Genomic DNA, 22789 nt, shown 5'->3' on the forward strand with positions numbered 1-22789 from the left:
GTGGGGGGGAAAAAAACCTGGCTGGGAGCAACATCATCTTCAAAGTTTTGGCCAGTAAACAATGTCTCTGATACTGGTTCATTAAACTTGTACTGACGGAGTGTGTCATATTGATTTACATGCTCTCTATTTAAAGACACAGCTGGTTGTACTGTAGAGATTAAAGAAGCTGGACAACGACAACCTGTGGTGTTTGGCAGGACTGGATGTAGCTGGTGGAGGATTTTAGTCCACTTCATTGAGACACTATTGACCAAGGTACTTAATGTAAATTGATTAGCAAGGCGGTGTTAATTGGATAATCACAAAGCTGCAGAGGTATTGGGAGGTTTGCTGTAATTGGCAAAATTACCAACAATTAGTGTATAAACAAGTTTTCCAACTTTATAAAAAGCCACTGCCTCATTATACAAGAACTTTAGTTCATGTGCAAAGCATGTTTATAATAAACTAGGATTGATCAATGTGCTGTAAAATGAAGCACAAAGAAACACGTAAAAGCTTAAAGGAAGCGAACGCAACAAGATAAAGTTTGTTTTTATTCACATAGAGAATAAATCAAACCTTAGAGACACTCAAAAGTCCAACGAAACGTGGGTTTTTAGCTTTAATCATGTCCGTCGAGAAGGAAGACCTAACACTAAAACAACATTTTTTTGGCAGCTTCAAAAGGTGAGACTTTACAACAACATGTTTGTAATTTCTGCTGCCTTTAAAATAGTAATGAAGAAGCCGTCACTTCCTAAAACGTGATGGGTCAGCTCACAAACTCTCGGCTTGTTCATGCATAAATAAATATCAGAATTATGAGTCCCTGGCTTATTCACTGTTGAAGCTGAGCCTGCATTAGTTGTCATGGATGCATCGACGCAGCCTTGATTATAAACAGTCAGGGGTTATGGTGACTTCCATTGGAATTCAGAAGTTGGAGTTTCCAAGTTCCCAGTCGGCTCCATCAACAGAAACACCCCCAGAAGTCAGTATTTCAACTCAGAAACTCAGAGGGACTTCCATAACCCTGAGGCCACAATCCAAAATGGCTGCCCCCGTGCATCAACAATTAGTAGAAGCTGTACATTACACTGTTTATCAGCCACTTAATCTTTCCACTATATGAGTTGCACCGTTGCTTTCATGCGCAAACTATCACATAATGTGTTGTTACTGGCTAGTATTAGCTAACAATGCTAACAACAAGAACAGCTAACAGCTAACTGCTTTTCTGACCAGCTAGCTCGCCACCACAATGGGAAAGCAACTGTGGCATCATCAGTCTGCTGTTCACCACACTCACTGTCAATCAAGAGATTTCATTGAACAATACAGTAGAATAAACCACTTTATGATGTATTAACTAGAGATGCTAGCAGAGTGGAGGCTAGTAGAGAAAGCTAGCAGGCTTTTTTCATACTTGCTTCAAAGTTTTCCATACATTTACTAGGCAGGCAAAAAAAAAAAAATCTGAGCTAAATTTAACAACGCTGCGCTCAGGCAAAACACTCATTATGTAAACAGGGTTAACAATAGAGCATGTGTGACAGCATAACATCCCACATATGTTAACAGGTAGGTGATAGATGTGTGTTTGGTTGCGTTTTTCTCTGCCTCTGCTGCTGCTGCGGCTGCAGAATCAGGTCAGATGAGTCACCAGCAGCACAAGCCCACAGCTACAATCTCCCGCTCTCTAATCCACTCTCAGCCTGATGTGATAATGTGATCTCATTCAGCTTGCTCTTCTGTTGACGGCTAATGTCTCACAGTTTTCTGTGTTTGTCTACTGGTCCATGGTCATCTGTTTGAGTTAGAGGTTTGACTGATGCAGGGCCTTTTTCTGGGGGTTGTCATCACTGCGGGACTCGAAGCCGTCATTACCCAGAGTTCAGTCAGTGTGACTAAACCGTTTTCCGGCTAAAAGCAGGAAGTATGTTCATACCAGAGGTCGTTGTCTCTTTTTGAACAAAAACACAAACTGTCTGGTCAAATAAATTAAATTAAACTTTGGTTTTGGTGCAGATGGAGTCTGGTCTTACATAGTGTTGTTGATCCTCCTGTAATTTCTTTAAATTTCTATGAAACTAGAGGAAATCAATACAGAAAATAATTATTTATTGAATCACATCAGTGCTGATGTTTAACTTTTGCAAAACAGTTAATTTCTTGTTAATATACACACACACGTCTAGGGATGGGAATCACCAAACGCCCTGTGATCCAATATTATCACAATACTTGTGTCTCAATGTAGCCTAATATTAATGCTATATTAAAAACAATGCAATATGATGTGATATATTGCGGTTTATTAGCTTTTTTCAACTGTCTCCAAACTAAAACTTTGTAAGCATCTGTTTGTTTTTTTTATAATAAGATAAACTTATGGCATCCCAACACTGATACAAAATTGCCATGCAAAATATTGCAATTCTAACCATTCTTTACCTCCAGGAAATTGCATTTAGTCAGCAGAAGCCTCAGCAGCAGAGATCTTCAAACAAGCTACAAGTTGTGCTTGTTGCAAACTGGAGAGTGAACCAACGCAGCCTAAAACACTTGTGATATTCAGAGTAGCTATTCAGTTGGACTACGTGGGAGAGTTCAGTGACATAAAAGCTTTTAAGAGAACAATAGAATTTGGTGTCAATTGTCAAATGTATACAGCGTTAAAGGGGGTCTTTTTAAGTCTTTGTTAAAAAAGTCAAACATTATGAAACGGTCTGTAAAAAAAGATCTTCCACATGATGACTGGACCTATAGCCTCGCTACATGAAGGCATCACTCCTACCTGTTTTTTTTGTCTTTTTTCCACATTTGATACAAACTGTGAACACAGCTCTATAATGAATGTAATTCCTGGGGACGCTGGCCCAGGTTTTCATCGCCAATTCCTCCGCCCACAGTAGTTTTCTAAAGTACACTAAAGCGCGATGATCTCATTTCATTCTGAGCTCGATCCTCACACTCTCCGGGTCCTCACCTCCTACAATGTAATATTTAAATTTCAGATGAATAATAGCATCGTCTGTTGCTGGCAAATCGTCCAGTGACACTCACTGTGAATGACTCTTTGTTCTTTATTCTTGTTTTTCTAGCTTGGTGCATTGGAGTGTATGTATGTGTATGTGTATGTGTGTGCGTGTGTATATGTGTGTGTGTGTCCAGGTGGTGGCCGGTTTGTCCAGTGGACCATCTCTCTCCAGCTGTCTCCCTCACTGCATGGGCTAACCCTGACTGACACCGACCCTGCCCACAGGCTAAACACAACACAGCAGTTTCAAATATATTCAACTCCATATACGCACACACACTCGCACAAATGCACACACAAAACAGACACACAATGCTTGGTTGTGGCAACGACAGCTTGATCCAATCTGACCTCAGCCTCGGATGCCTGGTTTTAGGTATTGTCTATGTGTGTGTGTGTGTGTGTGGATGTGGATGTGCGTCTGCAGCTGTTGAATGATGAGGTCTACTCCATCACCTGCTTGCCAGTCAGCCTCCTGTGAAATAGAGGATGACTGTCCCCTGAAACCAGACACACACATCCACATGCGCACACACACACACACACACACACAGTCACAAAATGTCTGGATTGTGCAGCTTCCTCGTGCCTCAGTGTCTCCTGTCTGTATCCTGTCTTAATCTTTCTCTCCCTGTCTCCCTTTGTCTTGGTAATGTCGTCCTCTTGTCCTAAGAGTTGTCTGGAGGGCGACTTGTCTCAGTGGAACATTTAACTCTGTATTACTCGGGCTTAGACAGGTACTTGTACCATCTTTCAGATTCAAATGACCACATTTACTCTGCGTAAATCTAATCAATGTTTGTTAAGACAGAAATACTGAATTATGAATTATCATAAATGCACAAAACACTATGAATGCTGTGATGCTGATGCCTCCTTTCTGTGTTGTCTTCGTGGGTGTTTCACAGTCCCTTGATAGTATCATAAATCTGGATGCCAGCTCTGTTTGGAGAGTTTGGGAATTATTCCAGCCACAGATGATGAAGTGTAAAGTGAATATATTATTGGCGGCTATTGACATTTATTCTTATTTTTTTTAAATTCCTATTTGGTATACAGACTTTAAGTAAATGCTTGAAGGATTTAAACTGAGGAATTTATCTACTTGGGAACATCCAGTGAACATCACAGGATTTTATCTGTTTGCAAACCGACTGTTGTAATATCAACATGAAGTATCTGACATTCTCTGGGATTAAGTTTGCTGCGTTGGCTGATGGTTATTTATCCTCCGGCTATTTCTAAATCACTTTCCAATGGATCACTATTGCAACATATTGCAAAATGATGATCGCTGTACATTATCTGGGCTAATGAAAATCGACCGGGCTAATGAGGATAAAATTTGCTTCACGTTTTATTTGACTTAATCACGTGCTATTCTGTTAAAGCTTTCCCTTCAACTTACTCTCTGTTATCCGGGGACTCTAATGTGAAAATCTAATTGGACTGAAACATAACCGCCTCTGTGCTACTGTAGTTAAATCAAGCAAAATAAAACCACCCTGAGACATCTGATAGGCAATAAGCTGTAAAGACAGGCTTGAACAGATGTCCAACGCCATCCCTGTCCAATGGCGTCGGTCGGATGAAGGACGCCTTTGCTGGCAGCTTTACAAGTGAGAAAACTGTTGCCAAGTCATCACATATGACATTAAATGATCAGGCTGTATGACTTTAGAGCAAACTTTAAAGACATACCAACTTTCATTCAATCACTTTCCTCACAATAAAGGCAAGAAAACGCCTCCAACTCCAACACCAGCTCTGATTAGCACGGGCTTTATATGAAGACAAATATAACTGAATGTCATCAGCATAGAAGTGGGGTAATATCCCTTTAAACCTACCGATATTTCCTAAAGGAAGTAAATAGAATTGGACCCAAAATTGAACCCTGAGGCACACCACAGGATAAAAGCAGCAGACTCGACCCATTCCCTGAGCCAATCGATGAGGGCACAGTGGTCAGTGGTATCAAAAGCTGCTCTAGCAGGTTAGATAGACCATGAACACAGCAAAAATATACTCACAACCACGGCTTTAAAATCAATTCAGCCAGTTGCAAACACCTAATACATCATCCAGCTCTCCAACCCTTGTGTAGAGTATAGATAGAGGTCACCACATTACCACAGGCCATGGAGATTTAAAATGAAAATAAAAATAAACTCAGAATGAACTGGCGCTCTAGGTAATCAGTCCCACACTGTGTCTAACTCCTGCTTGTCCTTTGCCGGCACCGGGTCGGCCGCCGCCGGAGTGTGAAAAATCATTTAAGAGGGTGTGATCACTTTCTGTCGAGTCATGCTGTAGATCACAAAGGTCATTCTCCGCAGCTATAGGGGTCTATACCGTCTGATCCGTCATCATATGAAACACCCTCATCATAAATCACAGCCGCCGCCGCTGTAACTCTGAACCGCAGTCCGGTTACAGCGATCATGGCAGGCAGGAGGCCGCGTTACGAGCCGCCAGAGTCGCACGAGAACGTGATGTATGAATGGGAGGATCGTTATGGAGGGAAGAGTCAGGAATAGCACAGCACCGGTTCCCTGTGGGAGCTTGCTCTCTCTCTCTGTTTTGCTCACCCTCTGTCACAGCACACTGAATTCCATTAGCAGTGGCATCAGTGTCTATAGCACTTGTAGCCTGCAGCCTCTCGGTTTCTTATGTGTGTGTGTGTGGGCATGTGTGTATGTGTGTGTGTGTGTGTCTGTGTGATCTCATCATTTGTTGCATTTTGAGACGCGATAGGAACAAGTGAACCCTATTTAAATGGCGCGGAAAAGACGTCAAGCTGCAGAGGAAACCGGTCCACTCTGCAACATGTGCTCGTAATCACTCCATCAAGACAAAGAGGAGGAAAAGAAACAGCAGAAACAGCAGCAGCAGCAGCATTAGGGCCGAGATGCTGCATGTGTGTGTTTAATGGGGTTATAGCAAAGACAAGGTCAGGATGTCATAGCTCACCTGCAGAGCTGTCATATAAACAAGTACACAGATAAAAAAAAAAAAAGAAGCGAGGGAGGGCTGGAGGAGAGCAGCACAGTGCTGTTAACACGAGTCAGTCCAGCTTCCTGCTGAAATGGTAATAAGCTGTGAATCCACGGCCGACTGTCCACATGATGTGTTGACTAGAGAGGCTGCAGCATCAACACAAACACACACACACACACACACACACACACACACACACACACATACATACACACCGATCTGAATTTTAAGCAAATCAATGTTGAATTCAGGCTGATTTTCATAAAGTTCAGAGAAACTTTCCTCCAACTTTGTGCTGCTGTGAAGTGTGTCAGGTTTTTGTGATGCTGGCTGCATCGGTAGATATCTGCAGGGGTTCAAGGAAAGTTGAATCAAGGGAAACTGGACTCGGTTATAGCTACTTGAAGATATTTTTACCTCTCGCTCGTTCTGACCTCCTCTGAGAACTGAAACGTCTCCAAGTATCTACCGCGAACCCCTGCTGCCCTTGACTTAACTTTTTTTTTTATTATTTAATAACAATGGACTAAAACCATGTTTCCTTGGGATTTGGGATCAGGATCTAAGTAAAGAAAGAGCTGCAACTAAAGGATATTTCCATTATCTACTGGTCTGCAAATCGTTTCCTGGATCCCATGGCAACATCTTCAATTTGTTTATTTTTTCCCATGAGCCTTTTTTAAAACCCAATTTAATTGTTTAATTTTCTAACACAAAGAAGCAAATCCTCACCACTCCGAGAGGCTGGAGTGAGGTGAATGTTTGACATTTTGCTTGAAAATTGTTCCCAAAGGACAAATAGACTATTATCTATTTTCTGTTGTTCAGTCAATTATGGACAGGGAAAGTGAAAAAAAAAAAAAAATGTTAATAGAGGTCAGACTACAGACTAGTTCAGTCCTTTTCTCTAGTAGAAGAAACAGTAACAGCAGCTATACGACATCATCTATAGCTAGTTTATCTAAACCCACTGCGTGTGTGATGATTTCTGAAGTCGACCTCATTTCATTACCTTCCATGTACAACTAACCTTTGCAAAAGAACAAGAGCTATTCCACTGTGATGCGTACTTGTCATTAAATTTAATTTCCACTCCGCAGCTGCCAGCAGCATACTGTATAATAACCACTCCCAGCAACAATTTCCGCACGGAAAAAGGGAAATTAAAAAAAGTTATCCTCGGCTGCAGCTGTGTGATGCAGATAGTTTGCTTTTGGATTTAACATTATTGAACATTCATCACTCGAGCTTTCGGAGCTGTGCGGAGCTATTTATCTTTCATTTCTCAGGATCACCATCTGATTACATGGCAGAACACGCCTGACCTTTCATGTCTAAAATACAAACTGTGATACGTTATCTTTCAAACTGAGGACAATTTCATTCTTCACAATTTGACTTATCTACGCCGGCCGTGAATTCCTTTAAAGTTGGAACAAGAAGCAAATCCTATTATTTCAGGAGGTATATCAGGTACATGGAGGAAATAACAATAATGATGATAAACTTTACTTACATAACACCTTTCATACACACAATTGCAGCACAAAGCCCTTAAGGCCATGTCACCCAGAGCACGCCGGCTCTCACAAAGAAGTAATCCAGACAGGGCTGATGCACAGATAAAGGAAAGAAACCTGAGTTCAATAATGTAATACACTGAATTCACTTTTATTGTTATGTACAAAAGATATGGTGTAAGTATATTCTATCAAGGCTATTTCATTTTCTCAAACACAATAAAAAAGAAAGCAAGCATTTGACTTACACAACCTAATTTCCTCAGACGAGGCAAAGGCAAACTATGGCCCTCAGGCCAAATGCTGCTCGTTGAGCTTCTTAAAATATTGGTACAAAAATTTCAAAGACCACAAACTTTGATGCACTGGCAAAAAAACTGAAACTGAATGTAATATGAATCTAATTGTGATGGCTAAATGACTTGTTACAGGGAGAATGGAGGCTCTCTGCCTTCCACCTAGCGTCTCTTGGCCGAGAAACTAACCTTGCAAGATATAGGCCTACTGTATTATCAGTGTCTCGGCGGCACTACGACACAAACATGCCCCGTAATCTGTAATCTTTTATTTATGGCAGATAAAACTACACAAATACACATTACAACATCCTATATGGATTGCCTTTGTATAGCAAAACAGAGAAAAAGCGATGAGACTTGCATAGTTTCCCTTTAAAGTATGGGTGAGCTAGTCGACTTTTACTCTAGTTTCCCCTGGATCTTATAAAATGTTAAGTAAGCAACTTAAATGCAGTGGAAAATTCCTTTCAATGTCCAAAACTTTGCAGCAGGATACTTCTTTTCCCACTCACGGACATCAGGATAATCAATGGGCGGTATGGCTGGCTGCAGCTGCATCACTGATTGGGTTGTAAAAAGTGTATGTTTGCTTTGAGAGCAGCGAAGCAGCTGAATTCTTTCTCCCCAGTGTGTTTCAGGTTTCTGGTTTGTCAGCTGCTTTGGGCAGCGAGGTGCCCACATCAACAATAGAATTTAATTTGGACAAATAGGGAGAATCTACAACTCCCTGGTTACCGAGGCAGCGATGCTTTCCTCTGTTACTACCCAACTTTTTGATGAGGCTGATTAGACTGAGAGATTCTTGCCTGGGGTTGCCCATGGGCTAAACTTCAAAGCTGAATCTACTAAACTGGGCAGGCATATTCCTTTAGAGAGATAGCTGTGTCGGCCTCACAACCGTTAAAAATTATGACTTGCATTTATGTTTAATACTTTACGGTATACTATACACCCAGTCCGTCTGGACTGTCTTTAAAATCACATCCTCCACTATAAAGTTGAAGAAAAGGGGGGAAGGGGGGGGACAAATGACAAGGGAAAAAAATGAATTAGGCTCAAAGAGGCAAAGAGAAGCAAGGTTGGCATTTGTGGAGAATGAGCTGTATTGATTGGACATAAACCACCACTCAGAGAGCTGATTGGTTTAAGAGGAGGAATGCTGAGTCATGGGGTTGTCAAGCAGTCAACCACCGGGGGTAAAAACAGGTCAGAGGGCTGTGGGGGATAAACAGACGTGTGGGGTAATCGTCGGCAATACCCCCGCTGCATTTTAACAAGCTCTTTGGAAGATTTGCGCTCGTTCGTTTTCTCGCAGATTGAGTTTTTATCAGCGTTTCCTACTTTTTTTTTTCCTCCTTCACCACCATCGTCCCTGTGATGGAGTCAATTTGGGGTCAGGGATTTCTCACATAGTTTGTGATTTAAAAAGAAGAAAAGTTGAAATGTTGATTGTATTAAACCGACATGGATGGTGGAAATGGATTTTTTTCTTTCCTATCTTAGAATATACTTTCCACAAACTGCTGGCTTCTGCAGACACATAGCTTGAACTAATGAATTGCAAAAACTATTGTGTCGCCATGGCAACAGGAGATAAAGTGGAGAGGGTATGACTCTTCCCTTCTTGTCATTTGCTTGCTTCCAAAGTCTAAACATCTTGCTTCTCAGACACACATAATAATATTCAAGTTACAATAAACTTTTTCTTTTCTACATATATTATTTAGGTGTCAGCTTATCGTCACTTTATTTCCTCCGTGCTCTCGCTGTTTGCTCTTATAATGGCTCAAATATCCCCTCAGGGATCGGTTCCATCTTATCTTAATAGGAAGACAGACCGAGGGCTGGGCGAAGTCATGGCAAGCCTCGCTGTTGTTTGAATGTCCTTTAGCTAGAGGGAAGGACAGACTGATAAACAGAAGCATGGAGCGGGGACGTGAAGGAGAGGAGAGTAAACAGGCCTGCCAATTTTAGAAAGAGCCAAGACGGCACAGTCTTAAGGAAAATGGGAAAAGAGGAAAAACAAAAAGGGCAAGTGAAAACTGAAAGAAGGACTAAACGAAAAGGCTGATTTAATTGATTCAATCCATTTGGTTAATTTCATTATGGATATGGTGATAAATCATCACATGGGGTTCATCAGATCGTTATCATAAAGTGTCACCATATGCAGACGATTCGCTTCTTTACATGTCCAACAATCTTTTGGCCCTTTTCCACTAAACAGTTACAGCTCTATACTCCACTCATCTCCACTGAGTTAAAGCAGAAGTAAGCGATCCGGTCGTTTTGGCTAACTTCTTGTCAGCCGATGGACACACAGAGAGGACTGCCCCTTTATGCCGTTCTCTCTCCTCATTGGATAAAGGTTGTAGGATACAAGGAAAGTTTTCTCCTCGGCTTACAGCAGAGCAGAGTGACCGACAGACCCGTGTTTTGGACCAAACACTCTATATAAGTGATTGCTGTCGGAAGATAGAACTATTATAAGACTTATATTAACACAAACATTCCGCTTACTTCTGCTTTAAGGTCATTTTCCATTACAACTGGGGACTTCATAATACCTCCTCAACACCATAGCATGGCTGTTACAGTCACTCCTTCTAGCTCTCTTTTTTGGATCTCCTCGCCAGCTCCAAACAAACTCGTCTGCACCTCGTTGACGGACATCACTCACGGCTAACAGTCGGATGACGTCACGTTTTACTATTGGCTCGGCTCGCTTGGAACCTTGCCAGAGGTTTTAGCAAAAAAAGTGCCAGGTACTATCTCTGGCGGAAAAAACAAGTCGATTTGAGTCAAGTCGAGTCGAGTAGTACTAGTCGAAAAGCGCCAATTGTCTCCAGTCACAGATTGTGTCTTAAAGTTCTGTTTTTGACTAATATTTTGGCCCTCAGGTGCATAATTAGCTAGCAGGGTGATGAGTAAGAAAATTCTGTATCATGTATTGTAATTAAAATACATTTGGATTCAACTCAAGACTGACCTTGAACAATTTTATAACACATTTGGAAAAGTATTTGATTGCAGACTGATGCACATGGGGCTGTATTTTTCCATTTATCAAGATAAAAAAACAAAAACAACTTACAACTATCACTGGTTTATTATTTGTTGTGCACTACCCAACTAAAAAAAAAGACTTGTTTTAACCTCAAAGATCTACGCTGTCTGTCAAACATATCCCAATGTAAGTATAATAATAGGCCGTGAACTTACTACAGCGTGTCAGAATGTAGATGTTAAACATTTTGTTGGCAGCTGGAAGTTGTGAATCAGTTCAGTTACCCCTGCTGATGAATGACGGCGTTCCACCTTTTGTCGGCAGATGCCTAATGGGGAAGCCACAGCCTGCAGCTACGGCGTCGAGTCTTAAAAACCCATCTGAATGATCCTCTTGATAATGAAATGAGGGTTACCAGCGAGCGAGCGCTAGGTCTTTGTCTGTCTCTCCCATCAGGAGGGAGAAATAGAACCCAGTGAGTAAAGACAGGTCCCTGGTGGCCGTGCAGACTCACACTGCTGCCAAGAAAAGAAGAAGAGAAAGTCGAAGCAGACGAGCGCCTCTAAAATCCAGATGCTTACTCGCTGCTGACAACGTCTGCCAAAAAGCTTCCTTTTCTAGTTAAATGTGTGGGCCGGTGTCAAGGCTGGAGGTCGACGCTTTATAGTGGCTTTCAGGTTATATTGGATCTGAAGGCTGATTCTAATATTCACCTATTTAAGATGAGACTGTTAATATTTATATACATTGTACAGTATTTATGGGAGCAAAACATCTAATGCTTTCAGACCATACCCTCTCTACATCCAGGCTGGAAGGGAAGATGGTTTGATGTAAAATGAAATGGGCGAGCAGGGAGGGAAACCTGGCCCACACTTGTCATTAATGATGGATTGTACATGGATTTTCCAGGCCAAGCAAATGCACCCATATGCAAATTTATGCAACTGCTTTTTTTCCATATTAAGGCTGCTATTTATACAGGTGCCTACCTCTGATTCTTCCCCCTATTTACCCGTGCTTATGTTGATTTCTGAATGCTGTAGCGTGTTATTTGGAATTACATGTTGGAGGAAAAAGTCAGCGAATAACAGCTGAGCAAGCAGCAACTGTGAAATAAGCAGGACCGTGGGTTGAGTTCAGAAACGCGGCAAATCAAAGCAAGTTCTGCAGATAACGTGTGTGTGTAACAACATGCCAGCAAGTTGAGAGAAGATAATGAACATGACAAGGTGAAAATATGACATATGGTTGGACTGTGTTGTCGGCTATTGTGCTATTTGCATTCAGCCTATAGCGTCGTCAGCCAGTCTCAGCCCTTGATCTGTTTGCTCTCCTGTTTAAAGCCAGTCTGATTTACATGATTTTCTGTGTTTGCTGTCAGACATTAGAACAAATATGAAAACGGTGAATGAAGACATGTGCGAGCTTCTGCTAAAATCCTGATTTCACAGCCGTTGATGTTGTCTGACAAAAAGATGAAGCTGAAGACGAGTTGTTTTATGTTATCGCTGCTAAAATGATAACGCAAAAAAGAAAAGGCTCCTGTTTATCATCTGTTGTTTATTTTGATTTTCTTTAAAGGCGTCTGAAAAGTTGGTAAACCTGACAACAGAGACGCCGAGTTAGCAACACTGCTCGTTTCCTGCCAAATTATTCTGAAAGAGCAACCAGTGATGAAAATCCAACTATTAGCCGGGGAATCAATGGTGCAACCTTATCGCTTTATCAGAGCTCATTCAAAAGACCAATGCTGGAACTTCATCACTCACTCAGTCAGTTAGTCTGAGACTTTTTGCATTGGATAGACTGCTAAATGTAGTCCAATCATTATTCCAGCTGAAAATGTATATCAAACAACGATGACATCATCATTTCTTGGCCAAACAATCAAATGTTTCTATTCCGATCACTTAGTGGTGAAGTTGAACATCTACTCTGCACAGCTGCCAATGCCCACAAGCTGCTTCCTTTCACTACGGCCATCAGAGGGACGGTTACATCACCTGAAAGCCCCTTGCTGTTAAACAGTCCCATACAGGCCCAGGCTTGTTGCAGGCGGTCTGTGGTGAAGCAGTAATGGGCTACGTACCGCTGGGCCGGCCCGTTAATGGCTCGCACTCCTGATGTTTTTGAAAAATCTGTGGCATGCATGTTCCCCTCCTGTTTCCTTGATAAATCTTTGCTTTAGCTTTGAAGCTAAAGCCTCGGCGAGCTGAGACGGATTCCTCCTCCTCTGCTGGACAACCATGAACACAGGGAGGTCGGTAATAACAAAGAAAGGAGGGAGAGGAGACAGGAGCAGACAGGTGTAAAACACCTGAGGGCTCCTTCTGGAGGGAAAACTAATGACAAGATCACCTTCTTCCCCTCGTGCTCTTTCTTTCTCTTTCTCCCTCTCCTTTTGTCTGTTCCTATATAAACTCACTCTATCAGGTGGCCAGAGGGGCTTTTATGGGATCTCTTTTCAAATATCAGCACTAACATTTTTTGATTGAATTTAGGAAATACAATAAGTCCGTAAAAGAAGGAAGCACACAAAAGAGCAAGGTTGAGTTGAGTCACAAACCAGCAATACCATTACACAGCGTAATGGATTTGATGAAAGCCAGTATTATTAGGCGCCTGGATTAAAGCCACTGGTCTTCAATATTGCGATACAATAAATGTAATTTCAAGCCCTAAAAATTCCCAAAAAACCCACATTAACATTAGTCATTGGGTGAATCAGTGAGGCGGGTTTTATTGCAGCTTTTACAGTCGGTTGACTTCAGTCGGACCGCCGCACCACAACGAGCTCTCAGGTCAAACATCCCATAAACACTTATTATAAAAACACAACGGCTGTGTTTACAGAAAAAAAAAAAAAAAATCTGCACGGAGACGACCGGATATCTGTCTCGTATATCAGCCGTGTATGTCTCGGCTGTCTGGGACGTGACTGACAGCGGCGACAGCCAATGGGAGCGCGGCTGGAGAGGACTAGTCGGGGTATGAATGTGGCTCGTGTCCGCCCCGGAGGCAGAGGAGACATTCAAGGTCAAACATTTAGCATGACTCATCAAAACATCCTCCCTTACACACCTTGGATATCCATGAGCCACTGTTGTGCACGAGTGTGTATCCAAGTATGTGTGTGTGTGTGTGTGTGTGTGTGTGTGTGTCAACAGGCATGTCGGCAGTGCTTTATTTGTAGTGGATAGTGCTTGAGGCCAATATGCTCCTCTCTCTCTCCTCTCTTGCTTGCTCTCTCGCTCCCTATCTCTCTGTATGTGTGTGTCAGTGTAAGTGTGAATGTGTGTGAGAGTGTGTGGGCGTATCTTAATGAAATCTGACAGAGAATTGTGACAATCAGCGAAGGAGCATCCTGCAGAGGTTAATAAGCTGTACTCCTCGCAGCAGCAGCAGGCCGCCGTGCACACACACACACACTACACACACACCACACACACACTCCACACACCAATCTCCTGGGTCTTTTCATTCACCTAAAATTATATTTAGAGATTGTGAACTCTGCGAACATTCAGGAGGCCGGTTCCTTCAGCGCGCCGAGGACGAGAGGAGCAATCTTTCCAGTTTGTCACCTCCAGAAAAGACTCTCGGGAACCGAAGCGGCAACATGGCCCGTTCTCTCACACTTCCTGTTTTCTGTGATAAAAACAACAGCCCATAATAAGATGTCACTCACCTCGTTCTGTCATCCCTCCCGCCCCGCTTCGCTTCCACCACTCACAGTGACTCTCAGTGGGGTCTGACCACTTTAAAAAGGAAGTAGCGATGCTTACTCTCTAAAACTCAATTAATATCTCAATCACTCATTTATAATTACATCTAATTAGCAGGTTTTTGTTTCAATAACCTTTATTGCCAATGTTTAGACTAACAACAGTAGCAGGTGGAGCAGTTGTTGTAACGGGGGGATTTTCACTCTGCCAAGAATCACAGATTTTTAACATTTGTTTTTCTTTGCCAGTCCTGCCAGGGAATAGATGGAGATGGGTTTTCATTTTAAAAATGTGTTGAATTTTTTAAATATTGGCGCAAAAATGCAACAGCGAGACAAACTGCGGCTTTGGGGTTTTTGAATGAGCAGTATCGGACTTTAAAATCCTTCTCAGCGCTCGTGCTCAATCCCCAAGCCTGGACTCGTGTTGCTCCGACCATCTGCTCCCTAACCCGGCCCAGGCTACACACATCACCGCGCTACCACCCCTGGATTATGGCATCAACATGCGCACACGCCCACAATCTCTCTCTCTCACACACACACACACATGCATGCACTCATCTTGGCTTCTCGTGTCGCTGCCAAGTGATGACACTGTGTTTGTGTACATGTGTTTGTGCCAGGACAGAGATCGGTGCAGGGACATTCTTCCACATTATCCTGGACGAACCTAGCAATATTTCCACATATTTCATTCATACGGGATCAGTTGTGTCCAACACTCCATGTTCTCGTCCTATTTGTGGTCTTTGATGAGAAGCAGAAAGCGAAGCGGAGCTGCACTTGACAGGTTTGCGGAAATAACTAATGACACAGTGGACCAAAGGACTGATGACAACTGATGATGTCTTATGTCAGAGCAGCACTTAACTCAGAGTAAGACACTAAATCCTCTTATTGTAGTCTCTGTTTCTATACGCAGTCACGTTGAAACTGAAATGGAAAAATGACAGCATTTTCCATTACATCTGAAATATTCAGTTTAAAATAAGTCAATATCAGATGTGTGCTGTATCTACACACCCACATACAGTACACAGCTATAGCTGATTGGGCTGTGTCAGCTGTACTACACCATGAGGAACTGACGGAGCAGAGATTTGGCAAAAGATTCAGAAACGTGGAAACAGGCGGCAGGAGGAAATCAGCTGAGAGTTCAGGTCATAGTTACAAATATAGACGTATTGATGTATTTTATCTTTTAAAAATATGAATCCTGCCATCTTCATGATGAAGCTGTGTGGTGCTGCAGCACTATATAGAATATAGCTTGCAAACAGTGCACGCACGCACACTGTAACACACATACTTACACTACAGTATTTCACTATCTCTGTCTCTTTCAATCCCTTCGCCCAGAAATACATGGAGAGCTCAGAGGTCTATTTCTGACTCACTTCAACACTAAAGTCAGTCAGGCATTGCTGATGAAACACACATACATCCACACACACACACACACACACCCTAGGCTAGGTAATACATTTGTTATAAAGCATTCTCCTGACGATGCAAAATGACATGCTGCCCTCTCTGTTTCCCCGCTGCTCTGACAACAACCAGAACTTCAGCCCTGACTCACTGCTATACCAAAATCAGGCTTATTTTTTTATAGGAAATATCCTCGGCCCACTTACAATATACTATGCCATTGCCCTGAATTATAATTTATATATATATTAAAAAAAAAAAAAAACTTGTTGCCATAGCAGCAAAAACCCTGCACCGCCTTCTTTCTGACAGAGGCATTACAATAAAAGGCAAAATCATCAGAGAGTATAACTAACGTCCAAAAAATAAATAAAAAATCATGACAGTGAAATCCGCGCAGAGCCTGAACTACACAAAGGGGCTCGGAAAGCAGCTTTGTGGGATTAAAAATTACTGCAAGAAGTCTTAAATAACAAGTCGTGCATCACAACTCGTGAAATGCAATGACACGAGGGAAATGCAATCAATGTCTGACTTTACTGACTGTGCATGAACGCAGCAGGAAGCTTATAGAAGTGCCCGTTGCTCTTTTGTACTGATGCAGCTAAAGAGCAGCTACACGATGAGTCTGATCATCTCTACAAGTGTGAAGGAATAAAAAGGTGGAAATGACTAGGACAAGCGTGGTTTCCAGGTTTTGCTATATGTTCCTGAACGCAGCGCAGCGGTCAGTGTGAGCAGATGGCCGGAGTGCCATCGGCCGCCTACTCCTCCTCCTCCTCCCCTGCTTTGTTGTGGCCCTAATGCAACAAGGCACAGGAGATACGAGGCTCAGATGTGTCGCCTGTGGGAAATACGCGGGAATCATGCAACTTGACATACGTTAAAAAAAAGAAAAAAAAATACAATTCACTGTTGTTTTAGTCGGTGAAATCTGACAGAAAACACTGTTCGGCTCAGCTTCCACTGCTGCCAACATCCATCACATAACGACATTCGGTATTCAGTGAAACTATGTTGTGTTATTTTTAAAAAGAAAGCCAATAAACTGGGCACTTTTCATAAGCGTTTCCAACTTCTTGATTGCTTTTTTATTTGATTTTAAACACAGCCAAATGTATCACACTACTGTCAGGAGTGTGTGGGGAGAAAGAGGAAAGAAAAAAATGTGATTATGACCAAACAAAATCTACAATCAAATCTAATTCTGGCACCACAAACCCAATCAAAAAACGTGTGCAATGTCAACTTGTTCCATCCTGTTGCTGAGCAGTGATGTGGGATGCAGTCGTCTAATTACTCAGCCCGGTTGCATTCGGTGTTATTATTATTATTTGAGTTTTTAAATATCACTGTTCACAAGTAAATCCTTGGCAGAGGTTTACAAAAGGCATTAGTGTCCTCTCCGTGGCCTGTTGCTCTAAGCTGGCGAGGGAGCTTACCTTAATGTTTTCTGCATTATCTTTTCTTTTAGCAATTTTTCTTTTTCATTTTTCACCTGTTGTTTGACTGCCAGTTAAAATATGTCAACACATCAGCAGCTGAAACAAATATATATTTATATAATAGTATTTAATCCTGTATCAAATACTCAAATAATCAGGTTTAACCCAGTTGTAGCGCAGACAGACAGACAGACATCTATCCACAGGCCGATCTCTCTTTGACATGCAAATGCTCCAAATCACTGCTTGTTGGGTTTATGTAGATTCTGCAAAAAAAAAAAAAAAAAACTGGCACAAACTGGCTCAGTTACACAAATACTGGGAGTTTTACATCCATTGCACATTGTGTTTCTTGCAAAAAAAGTCTTCATTTTATCGGCTTTCCTCTAAATATTTCATCTTTGGTTACGTTATCTGATGAAGGTTTCGTGTGGAGCATTGAAATTCTGTATAGAAGAGAAGGGCCCACAGGTGAAATGCAACCAAACTACAGTAAAAGACACACTTGAATGAAATTGCGTGCAATATTTGTGGGAGTTACTGTCAGGAATTGCGCATGTAATGATATGGAGGACTGCCGTAACAAGGTGAAAAGCCTGTTTTTTTCCTTTTCAATGTGACTCTAAAGAGCCCACACTGCACTAAGGCTTGGCACACACCTCGCCCAAGGCTGCTGAATTATGATTTTCTTTTTTTCTTTTTTTTCCCAGCCTCCACTTCCTCAGCACAAAGGGATATATACTGAGAGCACAAATCTAATGGCTAAGAGTCAGTAGTAGCCAACCCTTGGAGGAGGACTTGAGGTGTCAAGAGTAGACAGCATCTCCAAAAAAAAAAGAGAGAAAAAAGCCACCTGCATGGAAACATGTGAGGCTCCCCCAGCTCCATGATAATGACATGCTGCTGGAGCCACAAACATGCTTCGACCCCTGAGTGACTGATGTGGGGAAGGTTGATGCTCTGTGTTAGAAGTTGAAACCCTGTCATTTTGCCAAGTGGGAGATGAAAGCACTGATCCTCAGGGCAAAAAGAAGAAAGAAAAAAAAAAAACACATTTGAAATGCCCTTGAAAGCCCACAGGTGCGGTCGGCGTGGAGACATAACATCCTTTATAGTCAGCTGAGCAAAGCAAATACAACGTTTAACTGAACTAATTCCTGCTAATAAGCCCTTAAATCTGACATACACTGCATTAAAAAAGGACACATGTTTTCCTAGAGCTACAGATAAACATGTTGTATATATGAATATTTAAGGGAAAAACGCATTAACGGACACAAATAATTCAAATTTGACACACATACAACAGGGGAATCGCAAGGGCATGGGACAAAATATTCTAAATATAAGAGAAGTGAATTGCACGACTGTAAGAGAGGATATTCAAATGCACACAATTACCCATCATGATGCTTATAGGCCTCGGTTTCAATCTGTGTCTCATTTTCAAGTCACCAAGAGAGAGAGAGGGATGATCAAAGTTTGCAGGAAGTGTCTTATTTAGCTCGCATGGTTATTAATGAGGCCCCGCAACAAAATTATAATGTGCAAGTAAAACAAAATGCCTGCACAGTGTCTGTGTCTGTGTCGTTGCTGCTGCTGTTATGATGCTGATTAATGACCGATCTGATTAACGTCGTGGTGGTGTAATGATCCGTTATTGATTGGATGCAGGAATCCGAACCAGAACCATGCAGGAAGATCGGAAAAGGGAATGGTGCTTCCAAACTCAAAAAGCGTGCTATAGTTGGAGCAGAGCAGAGATCTATGCCAAACTCCCTTAAATTATTTAACACTTTAAGATTTATCACTGTTTTACCTTAAATATTCGCTTCAATCATAGGTTCTTAAGGTGTTTATAAGAAAGGCGGGGAGCTTGTTTTCCATTCGGCATGCCATCCAAACACCAAGCAGCATACATGCCAATTAAAAATCCACCTTTAATAGCAATGTGTGATGCTATTCCTACTTCCCCCCATTCATTAAATTACAGCTGTGGTGAGAGGTTAACTGAAAGAGTTAATCCTCTCATCATCATCATCAGAGAGGCTGATGTTGTCGGGGCACAGGAAGCAGATGGAGATCAAACAGATTGTGGGAAAAACTCAAAACTTTGATTTTTTTTTTGCCTGTATGGAGCTAAAGTAGTCAATAAATGGGGCAAATTCCTGATGGGTTAGGAGTCAGGTACAATACAGGGCAGGGGCGTAACTCTGGGTTAAGTATTGGGGGGGTTAAGATCTCTGTAAATATAGGGATTTATTTTTTAAGCAAAAAAGTCAGTGTATGTGTGTCCTAATGGGGGCAAAGTTGTCAGTTGTGGTGATTAACATGTGTATTCTGACAGAACTAATGCTTATTATTAATTTGCATAAACTAATGACGATTTGTGATTTAGGACGCTAGGCTATGACAACGCTAACAGTTAGCCTGCCTGCAGAGGCCTTATACACATAGCACACCACACCTTGCCATTAATACAATGTAAAAACTCAATTTGATTCAGAGAGAAAAGCCGATGCGTTCTGAGACCAGGACACCCCTGGCTCTCGCCATTAGCAAATCAGCTAACTTCAGACAACAATTCACTTGCTAACTCATTGATATGACTATTAGGCTAGTGTTTTTTCTCATTTTATATAGGCTAACAAACCAACTATTTAAAATCGTTTATTGGCCTTGCGGCTCTTTTCAATATCATCCCATTTACACCTGGCATTAACATCCGTTTTCAGTGATCGGGCTGCAATCGGAGACTGCTTGACCACATGAAAGTACAGGTGTAAACACACCCAAGAGACACATTGAGGATGGATTGTGATCTGATCCGAAGGTGGTCAGGGATGCATTGTGACCACACTGAACAGAAGTGTAAACGGTAATGCGTCCTGTATCCGCATACAACTACGCGAGCGGAAATAGAAATACGTCATCGCGGCGGGCACCTGGTTGATAGCCAGCGATCAGCGCCAGAAGGTATGGAAAACGTTCTGGGGAAAAAAAGTGTGTACAATAGGGCAACTTAACGGATGGCTACCATTTTCTCTTCATTTATTTTCTTTTTTAATTTACACCCTCTATGTGATCGGATTTCAATCGGATCTCAATGTGGACACTGGAGACCCATATATAAATAGGGTACCTACTGTATGTTTCTGAGCAGAATATGGGTTTGACTGGCTGGATTTGATTTTTTTTTTTCTTCTTTTCTGTGGGGGGGGGGGGGGCTATAACCCCCCTAACTCCCCTCCATAAATTACGCCCTTGACACAGGGTCTAACCCAGGGGTTGAAGCACCACAGTTCAGAGTGTGAGGGACACCAAGCAGGCCCATGGGGAACAAACAAACACTTGCTTTCTTACCTTGGTTAGCTGTGCGATCTTCTTGCTCATCTTCAGGTGCAGGTCCTGGGTATATTCCAGGGCGATGCCGGTCTGAAAGGCCACGCTGGCCGCCGAGGGAGAGGGAAATTTCCCCGGACCGGTGGCAGGGCAGTAGTAGGACGACTGCTGCTGCTGCTGCTGCTGTTGCTGCTGCTGCCAACCCGACCCAGTCGCCATCTTCACAATGATGCTTCAGATGCTTCACACAGATAGATACGGGGCTGGGGGGCTGTAGCTTATAATAAAACCCGGACGGTGCTAGTGTGGAGAGAGAGAGACCGACTGACTGACTGACTGACTGTGGGACAGCGTCGGGTTTTTTGTTTTTTTTCCTCAACAAAAACAAAAAAAATAAAATATCAATATTATATTCATTTTTGCTACCGTCCGTTAAAAAAAAATAACAAAAAAAAAAAAATAACAAGGCTGGATTTTATGAATTTTAAGCTCCACAAACGTCGGTTCCGAACATCGTGTCCGCTCTAGAGATGTGTCCGTTTTCAGCGCTCCGAGGTGCGGGTGCTGTCTGCTGTCACCTGCCGCTGATGTGGAGCCGTTCTCGGGCAGCTGGCTGGCGGAGCTGTCGGTGCTGTCGGTGCTGGCTGACAGGCTGGCGGTCGGTCGGTCACCTTGATACCGCTGTTGTGTCTCAGCTGGAGCCGTTAACAGTGGTTTCCTCCTCGGTACATTCCTCCGGCTACATTGACGGAGAGTGTGTGTGTAGAGATTTAAAGGTGTGTATGTGTGTGTGTGTGTTAGTTAGGAGAGGGAGAGAGAGAGTGTGTGTGTAGCACTGGCTCGGCGGTTGGTTGCTGCTCCTCTGTTGCCATGGATCACCTCAACAGTTTATGCTGCATTCACGTAGGATGGGAGCAGCGCCGCGTTCAGGTGCTGTCGGAAAAAAGAAAGAGGGAGGAAAAAAACACAGAAATTGGCGACGGGAGGTGGAGGGAGCACATGAAAGCGCGGTGAAAGTGAGATGAGACGTTCAAAGGCAGGTTGGTTGATAGTTAGATTTAGATTTAAATCCCCTCCCTTTGATGGGCGTGTAGGCTACCGAGTTTGTTTGAGGTGCATGGACTTGACTAGGCTAAGACCTCGGGTCTCTTTCAAAATAAAAGACTCAGACAAAGCTGAGTTCATAAGGATAGGGATGATGAAAGGCGTTACGCGAATCCATTATTCAGGAGTAGGGAACTTCAAGTCAATTAACTAGGTTCAATCAGATGGATTTGCACACAGCAATTGGCAATTCCCACTCAATTTTTAATCAACTGTGTAGTCTCTCATCACATTGACCATCCATCATGCAATTATGTCCTTTATAATTGTTTACAAAATAAAATGTGAAGAGAATAAAAACAAATTAAGCAAATTAAATAAAACAACAAAATGATAATATATCAAATAGCTGCAATTATTAGTTTCTTAGGCTAATTGACCACTCAAACCATTTCATTCAGTAGGCTTATTAGTAATTTAGTAAGTGTGTTGTTCTTGAGGCAGAAATGCTGAAATGTAAGGATTTAATGCTTTTCTCTGTCATAAAGGTAGATTGACTTTTAAAATGTTGCAATGCAAAGATGTTAAAAAGATCTTTTAAAGTCTAAATTATTAACTGAAAATAGCAGTTAGTTGTTGTAGCCCTGCTCTCTATAACCGATCAGGAAAGTGTTCTGTTTTCAAATTGAATTTTATTATAATGTAGAAAGTAATTGAGATTTTCTTATTCGCTCCCTCTTTTCTCATGGTGTCACAGTCGAGACAAAGCAGTTCACACATCTTCAGGATGCGCAGAGATGGGTCAGGTTACACTTTCACACCTAATTGTTGCTGTGATGTTTGACCATTAGCACCCTGATCTGACAGCGTTTCCTCCAGTATCACAGGTAAGACATGAAAATGAAATCCATTCTCTTGCTCACTAGACTTTCACTAAATCAGGTGC

At 42.2% G+C, this 22789-nt stretch overlaps 1 protein-coding gene across 1 annotated transcript in view; it reads right to left on the reverse strand.

Annotated features, from left to right (window-relative positions):
• fam184ab (family with sequence similarity 184 member Ab) overlaps positions 1-21018 on the reverse strand; it is a gene marked incomplete at both ends in the record, with an annotated part of 179245 nt that extends 158227 nt beyond the window's left edge. The window contains one exon of the mRNA XM_084000346.1: positions 20821-21018. Within this exon, the coding sequence (XP_083856472.1) occupies positions 20821-21018 (198 nt within the window). The remainder of the gene's footprint in view (positions 1-20820) is intronic.
• Positions 21019-22789: the final 1771 nt, after the last annotated feature.

This window comes from Trachurus trachurus (assembly GCF_905171665.1).
Source record: "Trachurus trachurus genome assembly, chromosome: 24".
NCBI lineage: Eukaryota > Metazoa > Chordata > Actinopteri > Carangiformes > Carangidae > Trachurus > Trachurus trachurus.